Here is a 12103-nt window from a genome sequence, read left to right as displayed (position 1 = left end):
CGTGAATTTAGCGGATTTGACTGTATTTGAGACTACATTTGCGAAGAACACAATCTATCAGTTTGGCGAACAATAATGACAATAAAATGCAGTCTTGTCTTACACCTGACTGAACAGATAACAACTCTGTAAAGCCACTTTTTGTCTGCACTACGAACATGGAAATACCTTTTTAGCCGCTTTGTTAGGTTCGCTGTAATTTCGAGAAAAAAACTTCAAAACTCTTCAAAGATAAAAATGTTACCTATGTGACAAATATAGAAGCTAATGGGACCATTTGTTAGTGATTTTCGATATTTGAATTTTTTCGAATGATAGTCAAACGAGAATCTTATGGTTGGACTGTGAAGCGAAATTGGATTTCACGATTAGATTTTCAAGCGAAACAAAGATTTCACAATCCCTTTTTAGATCTTTTAAATTGATTGACAAGCGAAAACAGCTCCATCATTGGCAGCTATAACTAAATAATTAATATCAACTTTTTTTTAACACTCTGCTATGGTGATTTTGCTATTTTGTGATTCAGGGGTCATTCTTAATGAATTGGGACAAAATTTAAGATTTACTGTAAAGAGCGAGGTACTGACGAGGGGGCAAACCCCCTCATATATGTAATAAAAACATGAGAATACAAAAGTTCTTTACGTAAGCTAATTTATAAGTTACGTATATCTTTTACTTATAAAAAGATTCGTAAAAAATTAAAAGTTCTAGTTGCCTTTTTAATTAACCGAAAATCGGAGGGCAACTAGGCTTCCTCCCCCGCTCTTTTTTTCTCAAAATCATTCGATCAAAATTATGAGAAAGCCATTTAGCCAAAACAAATAAATATACAAATTTCGTTTAAATTATTCCTCTGCGGAGAGCCAAAATCAAAACATGCATTGATTCAAAAACGTTCAGAAATTAAATTAAAAAAACAAGTTTTTTAAATGAAAGTAAGGAGCGACATTAAAACTTAAAACGAACAGAAATTCCTCCGTATATGAAAGGGGCTTTTCCTTCTCAACACCCCGCTCTTTACGCTAAAGTTTTTTACTGTTTTAAAATGTAGAGTTAAGATAAAGAGTCAAACTTTAGCGTAAAGAGCGGGGCGTTGAGAAGAATAAGCCCCTTTCATATACGGAGTAATTTCTGTTCGTTTTAAGTTTTAATGTCGCTCCTTACTTTCATTTAAAAAACTTGTTTTTTTTGTTTTTTTTTTGGACCAGTAAGAACCTGTCTACTTGATCAATAAGAAATTAAATTAGTGGAAATTTGTATCTGATGATGGCCACAGCATAAATATTATACAGTATGAAAATGTCCTATCTTCTCCATTAACGATTTTTGGGGTAGATCAGTCTCGTATATTTCTTCATGACTCCGCCTTCGCGCGTGCGCAATGACAAATTGCCAAGTAATAACTGAAGCTGTTAGAATTTAGACAAAGGGAAGCTTTCCTTTGTGCGTGCTGTGATGTGTCCCATTTCTGAACTAAATTTACAATACTGTATAATATTTATGCTGTGATGATCATTCAACAATTGTCGAACATCAACAAATATTTGTTGAAATATTGAGTTGTTTGAGTAGTATTGGGCACAATTTCTTGACGGTACGACGAAAAGAGTTTCCAAAATAAATAGGAAACAGTTTTTTTTTCTATTTACCTTTGATTAATATTTTTAGTTAATATATAATTTTAGTCAATACCTAGTTCTGTAACATTTGACGCGAAAATACAAGTAATTTTTAATTAGCTTCAGGTCTTCATCGGAAAACACCACAGGCTGTTGAGGCTTTTATTCGGAAAGACACTTTGATTTCAAGTACTAGTTTTCTCAGTTATTCGATTTTGTTTAGTTCCGTGATTCTTTTAATTTATTTAACTATTAAGTAGGGTGTTCTTTTGGGAGGTTAAAAAAAATTCTCTGTTTTTAAAATTTCCGCAAATTAAAAGGTTCCATTTATAGTTAGTTTAAAACAGTAATTTAGCACTTAAATCATACGAGTCACATGTAAACGTGTTTTTCTTAACATGTTTTTCTTTCTCTCCCGGGGAACAATCAGTTGTGTTGGTTCCAAGTTTTGTGAGAACTTCGGATATTTTAGTAAGTTATCTTACAAGTGTTTATGTAGAACTACCTCCTATCCTTTTCTTGTTGCAATAGTCTATAGATCCGTAAAATTGTAATGTTTTGGTCAGCCTAACATTTTAAAAATCGATACTCGTTAAATGGAAACTGGGTGACATGTGACGTTTCGACCAGATACATTTTAGCCTATTGAACGTTGCGTACTGCAAGATGCAGTGTTGTCAACGCTTCAGAAATAAACTGTACCAGTTTTCCAACTAAAACCATATCCCAAGAGATTAATTTGTACCATCCGAACAGCAGGTTAAAAATGTACCATACCAAGAAGAAATTGTTCAATAAACTAAGACTTGAACGGATACCCGAGTCAGAAAGGATTAAATAAAACCAAAATGTACCGAAAAATTTGTATTTTACCAAAAAATAACAAATGCACCGAAATGGACCGGGACCTTCAGTTTGTACCAAAAACGGTACAATTGTGTCACGTTGGCAACGCCGGTAAAATGCGGAAGTTGAAGAAACACATACAATGCTCCTATGTTTCTCAGCGTACATGGACATAACAAATCTACTATTATATTGCAGCTATTTCATTGAGCAACATATATTTCACAGGTTTTATGGCTAAACTGAAAAGTAGTAATTAAATATGTGGCTTCACTGCAGACAACATTAAAAACTTGGGAATTTCTTTCAAGGAATCGAATGCCTCACGCCTTCAAAGAAATAAGTTACTCAGAAATTACAATGCCTAAAATCGCCAAAGACTACGTAACACAAGTTATTTTACGTTTTTGGCTGCAGAAAAGACCCAAATAATTTTTACTTCTTTGATGAACTAGGAATTTGTTAAAATATATGCACTTTATCCACCCCATTCGTAGTCCTCTGATTGCTCTCGTTTCTCGCCAAATATTTGCCTCTTATGTTTCAACCGTTTCTGAGAAATCTCCCAGTCTTTACATCAATGCCGTTCTGCCTTATATTCTTTATGTTATGTCTTTCCAGAAAACTGATGATTCACTAATACTGATAAAGTAAAAATCTTTTCCACCGTTTTCCGTTTCCTCAGATGTATGCACTTCATACCGCTATTGATACGCAACTCGAGAAAAACTAATAAATATTGCGTTGAAGATCGCAAAATCTTTCTCGAAAGAAATAGCAGTTCGCCCAGGGCTTAGTGTTCTTGGTTAAATTATAACTGAGTTGTCATTTTTTTTTTTCGTTCATTAGGCTATACTTATCAACCCAAATCCTTATCAGTGCATCAAATAGCGTCAGTTAGGGACGGGGAATGTGTTCCTTTATATTTTCCCCCTCCCTTAGAGTTTGAAATACGCCTTTTTTGGGAGGCATTTTCATCGAGAATGCCTTTTTTTTGTATTTCAATTGATAAAGTAGGAAAAAACAACAAATTTACCCATATCCCTAGATCTTGAAAATTTATTTTGTTCCCACCTAAATTCCCGTGAATTGACGCCAATGAGTGCAACCATGCTTAAACATGTAGAACTGTAACATATACTGTGAAGAAGGCGAAAAATGAAAAAGTAAAGGTAATACAAAGATAAAAAAATCACGTGTGTTTCTCCTTTTCTGGCTGACAAGAAACAAATGAAAATAATCAGTGTCACTCGCAAATTTATTGTCGGAACAGACTCTTGATCGTAATAAAGTAATAACAACAGATTATATAGAAAAAAAACCCATTGTAATACACGAGCAGGTAAGCAGTTACTACTCTGCTAACAAGGATGCTGGTAGTCAACCAGGTAATAGAGGTGCTGCGGTCCTAAATTTTGATGTTACTTCGTTCTGTTAGCTATTAAAACTTAAAACGAACAGAAATGACTCCGTATTTGAAAGCGACATTAAAACTTAAACGAACAGAAATTACTCCGTATTTGAAAGGGGCTTTTCCTCCTCAACGCCCCGCTCTTTACGCTAAAGTTTGACTCTTTTTCTTAACTCTACATTTTAAAACAGTAAAACACTTTAGCGTAAAGAGTGGGGCGTTGAGGAGGAAAAGTCCCTTTCAAATACGGAGTAATTTCTGTTCGTTTTAAGTTTTAATGTCGCTCCTTACTTTCATTTTTAAAAAAAATGTTTTTTTTTTGTTTAATTTCTGGACGTTTTTGAATTGATGCATGGTTTGATCTTGGCTCTCCGCACATAAATAATTAAAACGAAATTTGCATATTAATTTTTTGGGGCTAATTGGCTTTTTCATAGTTTTAATCGGAAGATTTTGAGAAAAGAGGAGCGAGGGAGGAGGCCTAGTAGCCCTCCAATTTTTTGATTACTTAAAAAGGCAACTATAACTTATAATTTTTTACGAAAGTTTTCATAAGTAAAAAATATACGTAACTTACGAATTAAATTACGTAGCAAACTTCTATATTTGTATGTTTTTATTGCTTATATGAGGGGGCTCACCCCTCGTCGATACCTCGCTCTTTACATTAAAGCTTAAATTTTGTCCCAATTCCTTAAGAATGACCCCCTGAATCACAAAGGCTGTAGAATAAATAGTTGAAATTACTAAAAATATTTTAGCATAAAGAGCGAGGTATTACGAGGAGGTAAACCCATCATATGCGTAATAATTTCTGTTCGTTTTAAGTTTTAATGCTGCTTCCCCCTTTCACTAGAAAAAACGTTTCATATTTATTTTTTTATTGTCTTTAAATAATGCTAGAAAATCCTGCGCCCCCTCCATTGAAAGTCTCTTCCCCCATGATAAGTTCCTCCATGGAAAGATCCTCCCCGATAACCTCCCCCCCTCAAATATCCCCCCAAACCAAAAAAATCCCCCTGAAAACGTCTGTACACTTCCCAGTAACCATTACTATATGTAAACACAGGTCAAAGTTTGTAACTTGCAGCCCCTCCCACGGGGACTGCGGGGGAGTAAGTCGTCCCCAAAGACATAGTTATTGGGTTTTTTGACTATGGTAAATAAAATGCCTATCTCAGAATTTTGATCCGGTGACTTTGGGGAAAAATAAGCGTGGGAGGGGGCCTAGGTGCCCTCCAATTTTTTTGGTCACTTAAAAAGGGCACTAGAGCTTTTAATTTCCGTTAGAATGAGCCCTCTCGCGACATTCTAGGACACCTGAGTCGATACGATCACCCCTGGGAAAAAAACAAATAAACACGCATCCGTGATTTGTCTTCTGGCAAAAAATGCGAAATTCCACATTTTTGTAGATAGGCTTGAAACTTCTACAATAAGGTTCTCTGATACGCTGAATCTGATGGTGTGATTTTCGTTAAGATCGTATGATTTTTAGGGGGTGTTTCCCCCTATTTTCTAAAATGAGACAAATTTTCTCAGGCTCGTAACTTTTGATGGGTAAGACTAATCTTGATGAAACTTATATATTTAAAATCAGCATTAAAATGCTATTCTTTTGATGTAACTATTGGTATCAAAATTCTATTTTTTAGAGTTTCGGTTACTATTGAGCCTGGTCGCTCCTTACTACAGTTCGTTACCACGAACTGTTTGATAAAGAGTTTTGTGTTAGTTCTGATCGGTTTAGATTCATAATTAGATGCCAAATACCGTTAATTTAAACAAATAATAGTTGAATGACGGAATTCCAGTTCAATCATCTCGGCAATCTCGGCTGATTTTAAGGAATATGTCGAGCAGAAGTGACCTGCAATGATGGAACATTAAAATATACTAATCGAATTTGGTTTATTGTCACGTAACCGCGTTGAGGTAGTCCCCGTGTCCCACTTGTCCAATATTCCATCAGTTTTTTTTTTTTAGGTTTTGTCTTTCTTTGACCAGGTTTTTCGTTATTTTGATTCTTATAAGGAATTGTGTATAGATTTTTCGTAGTTTACCCAACTTCATGATCCCTACTCTCCATTAGGAGTTAAATTTTGTTTCTGTCGTAATAAATAAAACATTTGAAATACCTTAGGAAATTTGTGCTAGCAACAAGGAACAAAAAGCGCAATGAGCACACCAAGACACGCTATCTGTACTGTTACATCAAATGGTGTCACACCATACTGCTGTCATTCTAAGGCATATTTAAAGAAATTTATCAATAAATTAGAATCTAAAAAGTATGTTTTGGTATCTATTAAAACAATTTTCGTCATGCTTTTCTAACTTTTATTTCAGCCAGCCAAAGCCGCTTCAGCTTTTGGTTGAATTATACGTAGCAAGAAGTTTTTCCGCTTGGAAGCAGCCTCTTGTCCTACCATTTCTGGAACGGAATGTGCAAATAGCTCTCAATAGATGCAAGGCTGGAGATGAATACCACAAAGGATCGGCTGAATTGCGACAGCGTCGATATGTTGGGACACCGAGAAATATTTATAGACATGTTCTCATATCAGACTTAAAAGAGGCCTTAGTGTTGGTACCACCAGTAAGTAGTTTTAATATTGTAAAAATGCTTTAGTCTTTGAGTTTTTGAAGATACCGACATTTACTTAAAAGCTAACATTTATTTACAAACCAATTTCATATTTTATAACTATAAAGACCGCTTTGGCACCCTCTTTGAATGAAGTGCTTCAGGGGAATTTACCAAATGCCTTTGGGAATCGACCCATTGGTGCTATTGAACATTACTACTACATTTTAATCCAATCGGAGATTAAACAAGACAATACCATAATGATAACATTATTCTGTTAAAGAGTCCTGACTAAAAATATGACAGCCTGACGACGTGGTTGGATTTTGTGACAAAAAAAGTATACTTCTCTGATTTTCTAGTATTAAAAACCTGGAACTGAGTATTTTTTCTGCTTTTGGTAACTTTGAAAATTTTGTTTCTGCTCTTTAATTGTCCATTTATTTATTATATCATTGTCATTTCAATTAATGTTACTGCAACTGCTACTACATCTTTTCCTTTTTAGTGTTTCCTTAGGATGAATTTATTATACATAATTTGAAATTGTCCATTTTGCTCGTCATTTATAGACCATAAGTTCAATTTCTATAATTTCTAATTATAGAAATTAATTTCTATTTGTCTTTTATGAGTTCCAAATGAAGATTATGTGATCATGAACTGTGCTTACATATTGATGCTAATTAATAGCATAAGAACTAATCCGAGCGATCGTCAGAAACTGTTCATTGAAGAAGAAATGTGTATTCTTTGAAGATGTATAAACTCAAAGGTTCTTTTTACTGTTTTATTTTGTAACAAGATTGGCAAAAGTTAGTTTATAAGCTGCATTATACCATAGTTTTCCGGCAATTTACAATGAATTCTTAAATTGTATAAACTTATATTGCAAGAATGATGTCTGAAATTATGTAGATGGCTCATCTAGATTGTCGTTTTCTGATTCGGATAAGCGCTTCATTTGTTTATCACTAGCCTTAAAGATTACAATTTGTATGGCATATGCCTGTATGTCAATTTGTATGGTAGTTTTCCGGCGATTTGCTTGATGGCATAGGACGTGTTTTATTCCGACCTCTCATCCGAATTCCACTGGCGTCAAATCACAAAAACTTAAAGAAGGAAAAATGTATCATTCAAGGGGCGGGGAGGGTTAAACTTGTCATTTTCAACATTTTTATGGAAATACCATCAATGAAAATATCACTCCCAAGAGTAGTGTTCAAAAACTGGGGAGCAGAGCCCCCCAGGTTTGTTACTCGATCCTAATTCAGATTCTTACTATGGGATGTGATCATCTCTTACCAGGCTGCTAGCTCCCGCAGCGACCCGCATTCATCAGTCTCTGAAGTTGCTCTTCATATTAAACATTTCAGTTAGTATAATTCTTCTTATGTTGAAATTAAAAACAGGAAAAAGCCTACGGCTTTTTTTAGTTTGAATAGTAAGAGATGAACCTGAGAGAATCAAGCAGATAAGTAAGTTAAAGCTGACACTATACCCTAGAAAGGTTTACTGATGATAACACTCCTACTAAAGCTAAGGCTACTACTATTAATTAATATTCCAGTTACTATGAGCTTGCGTTCGTTCTTTATTATAAGGATTTTTCAAGCCAATATATTTTCCTTGTTGTTCAAGCCAAGGGACTGTAAGTTTCCTTTATAGAGATTTTGGACAAGGTGATTCAGTGAGGGTACTTCTTGTTTTTATCGGAGGCTATTTTTTAGGAGTTGTGGGCTATATTGTGTTTCATAGTATGGGACGTAATCGTCTCTTATTACGCTGCTAGGTACCGCTGCAACCCTGACAACGTGTTAAAAGATAAGTGTGTTGCATCATCATGTGTGTCATGATAGAGATGCGCATTTGAGGAGTTAAGCCGAAAAAATTTGGTTCAAAAGAGACAGTTGTAACTTTGAAGAGACAAATGAAATAGAATTATTTTGTTCAACATTTTCAGGAATTGCTCTAGTTTCAATTGACAAATCAAATTTTTGATAAAGCCCTGAAAAAGGTTACTGCACTTTATACAACTATATCTACATGCTTTCCATAATGTTAAAAATACTATTTTGATCTTCCTATGTAAGATTATGTTAATTACATTTGCTACTACAGTGCTATAGAAAAATGCAGTTTTTGTAAAGAAATTGATTCTATTTTAAAAACTGTTTTTATTAATCACAAAAGAAATTTAAATACTTCAATTTCCTTTAAAATTCGCCATTAAACATCTCTATGATGTTCCTGTGCCTCGCTAGCTGCGGAGGTAAAACGGAAATAAAAAAAGATGCCGTCGATGCAGAATATCGTGCCTGCAGCCACTTTTCTTATTTTTTGAAGACTATGGACTTTCCTCGTTCTTCAAGCTAAGGAGCTATGAGTTTCCCCTATACGATTTTCGGACAAGGTGATTCTAATAGTGTACTTCGTGCTTCGATCTGACTATTTTTAGAAGTTAACGGCTGTTGTATTTCTTAGTATGGGACGTGATAATCTTTCACTAGGTAATCACGTCGTGATCATTTTCACAATATATCTCAAAATTTTGATTGAATGGGATTGAAGAAATGATGGGCGTGGGGATGGGGGGGGGGGCTGGCTTCCCTCCAATCACTTTCGACTGTTTAAGAGGACACTAGCCCTTTAAATTTTCAAACCAATGAGCTCATTTCGAAGTTTTCACGACAACTCCTGCTATACGAAGTGCCCTGGTCTAGAAAACAATAATAATGCTTTATGCCTACATCACTCTTTACTTAGGTAGCGCTATTGCGCTGACTGCTATTGCTAAATGAAACCAAATTTCACAATTGCTATTTCTTTTTTTTACCATAATTGTCTTTTCATTCTCTACATACATACCATATTTTTTAATTTTTTTAAAGATGAAATTTTTGTTTGCGATTGACATCACTTATCCTGCATGTTTTTGGTTGGCAGGTGTAACTTATCCGACAACCAATCTTAATTTTTTCAAGCAGTAATCCTCCTAACCTCTAAAGTCATTTGTGTCTCATGAAACGCTAGGGACAAGTAATTGGGCTTGTCAGAATAGTAATATCTAGTAGTCTAAGGTCTTTGATTACAAGCTTTTCAATTTTTGTCTCATGTCCTGTTCTATAGATACTATAGGCTAGAGTTCCTAATTTACTTTAATAACTTTTAGTTATTATATGCCCTGGTTTGTTCTTAACTCAGTTTCAGTCAACTCTACAACCATGATTCCGATTAAACTTAAATAATCCCCAGTTATAATGAACTATACTGATCCTTTATGTAATTAATCCCCATTTAGAATTAACTATATCAATTCTTTATATAATAATACTTAATTACATGGTTTAGAATTCGTTCTTTATTATAAGCTCATTAGGTTGCCGCTACCGCAGCAACCCTGATTATCTAATCAAAGGACAACTGTGTTGCATCATCGTGATTATGATGATTTATTTTAATCTAAAAGTTATTATGGGTTAAAGTTATGTATTGTATCCGATTAATGACGCTTCTTGACTACTAAGGTCCCTGCGTCGGCCCTGCAGTGCATTGCTGCAGCATGATCTCTGGGTCCCGTATTACCAAGCTAAGGTCAAACCCACTGCGCCACCACAGGACTTTAAACAAACTTGCTCCTTTTTAAAATTTTTGCTCCTTTTTTAAAAGGGTTATAGAAAAGCAGTGTTCTGTTCACGCCAAAAAAAAAAAAAAAAAAATGTTTGAAGTTCAACAGTTTTCCAGAATCTTTGTATATAATCTATGTATCAGAATCAGATATAATCTGCTTTATAATCAGATTATATAACAAACTATAAAACTGAATATATAACAAACTATAAAAATATTGTATTGTATCAGATTAATGACGCTTCTTGACTACTAAGGTCCCTGCGTCGGCCCTGCAGTGCATTGCTGCAGCATGATCTCTGGGTCCCGTATTACCAAGCTAAGGTCAAACCCACTGCGCCACCACAGGACATGGGTTAAAGTTAATTTTTACTGTAACAATTTTTCAAAAGATGCTTCTGTTATACAATCGTTCCAATATGTTGCATCATTATACATACTATGATTGATGTTAATATTTCAGTTACTATGGGCTAGAGTTCGTTCTTTATTGTATAAAATTGACAAATCAGATTTTGTTAAACCCTAAACAAACTACTAAATTTCATAACGTTTTTAAATACATCAGTTTCCTTTAAAATGAGCCATTAAACAACTCTCTCTGGTGTTCAAGTGCCCCGCTAAGTGCAGAGAAAAAAAAACTGAAAGAAAAAAAAGATGGCGTCGATGCAGAATATCGTGGTTGAAGCTACTTTTCTTGTTTTTCAAGCCAATACATTTTCCTTGTTATTCAAGCCAAGGGACGGTAAGCTTCCTATATAAGGGTTTCAGAAATGTATCTTTTGTCTTGATTTGACACTGTTTTTAGATGTTATGGTATATTGTAGTTTTTACAATGGGACGTGATTGTCCCTTACTAGGTTGCTAGCAACTCTTGAAACCCAGATACAAAATTGATCAAAATTCAATTTTCTATATGCCAAAGAAAAATATTGGCCATTGAATGATTTTCTTTTTACATTAATTTGGTCGGCTCCATGCTAAAATATTCTAAAGAACACTCATTTTTACTCAAAAATAAAAATGTAAGAAAAAAACTGGACATTCTTAACCAGATAATAGGTTTATAAAAGGGAACCAACTATGCAACTCTTTTTTTTTATGATTTTGAAGGTTTTAGCATATGAACAAGTCGCACATCCAGAGCAAGAGGAGTCCAAGACAGACAGACATGTAGACTGATTTTTATTTGAAAGTGGTATATTTAACAACAAAGGTTGAATATATGCAAGAAAAATTACTTGGTTATAAATATCTTTATTTCTAGACGGTAGCTGATGGGCTTTTGATGTTTGACCCTTTGCCACCAAAAGATAGCCTCCCAAACTATGCCTCAAATCGTGTCAGTAGCGTCTCAGTTCCGGCAGATGACTCAAGCATATTGTCTGTTTTTCTGCGGTCATTGATGCCTGATTACCGTCCAGATGCCCCAGCTCGAGCCAATCAACAGGAAGAGTGAGTTGAAGCTTGAATTTACGGGGGCAATGAATTGAAAAGATAAAAAAATCTAGTTTTCTTAAATAAAAGTGAGGACCCACATTGACAGTTAAAATGGAACAAGATTATCCTGTTTATTAGGGGAGTGACCCTTACTCTTACTGTAAACTGCTGCTAATACTTATCTGAGAGTTTTTTTTCAGGAAAAAATTAATCACATTGCTCTAGTGTTATAGTATTTGTTCTTAATATTTTTTTTTTGGGGGGGGGAAGAATTCAACGTCAGCATAAGAGGTAGAGCGCTTGGGGCAGCAGCCCTCATTTACGTGGTAATTTTGTTTGTTTTAAGTTTCAATGTTGTCCTTTAATTTCGTTTTTTTTAAACACTTTTAAAAATTTAATTCCTTATCGTTTTTAATTTGAGAGAGATATATATTCATTAAACCAAAAAACAACTCTGAACCATGATTTTCATGGTTATCCTAAATCACCTCAAACCCCCGCCACACACCAATGCTTCTACAAAAAGTGTCGCATTTAGATGTATTCATATTTTAAATT

At 34.6% G+C, this 12103-nt stretch overlaps 1 protein-coding gene across 1 annotated transcript in view; it reads left to right on the top strand.

The window, feature by feature from the left end:
* The window catches only part of LOC136028143 (ribosome quality control complex subunit TCF25-like), a 41769-nt gene that overhangs the window by 27434 nt on the left and 2232 nt on the right, over positions 1-12103 (top strand). The window contains exons 8-9 of the mRNA XM_065705804.1: positions 6232-6481; positions 11373-11560. Of these exons, the coding sequence (XP_065561876.1) occupies positions 6232-6481; positions 11373-11560 (438 nt within the window). The remainder of the gene's footprint in view (positions 1-6231; positions 6482-11372; positions 11561-12103) is intronic.

Source organism: Artemia franciscana, chromosome 6, assembly GCF_032884065.1.
Source record: "Artemia franciscana chromosome 6, ASM3288406v1, whole genome shotgun sequence".
NCBI lineage: Eukaryota > Metazoa > Arthropoda > Branchiopoda > Anostraca > Artemiidae > Artemia > Artemia franciscana.
This window is presented reverse-complemented; position numbering and strand designations above follow the sequence as displayed.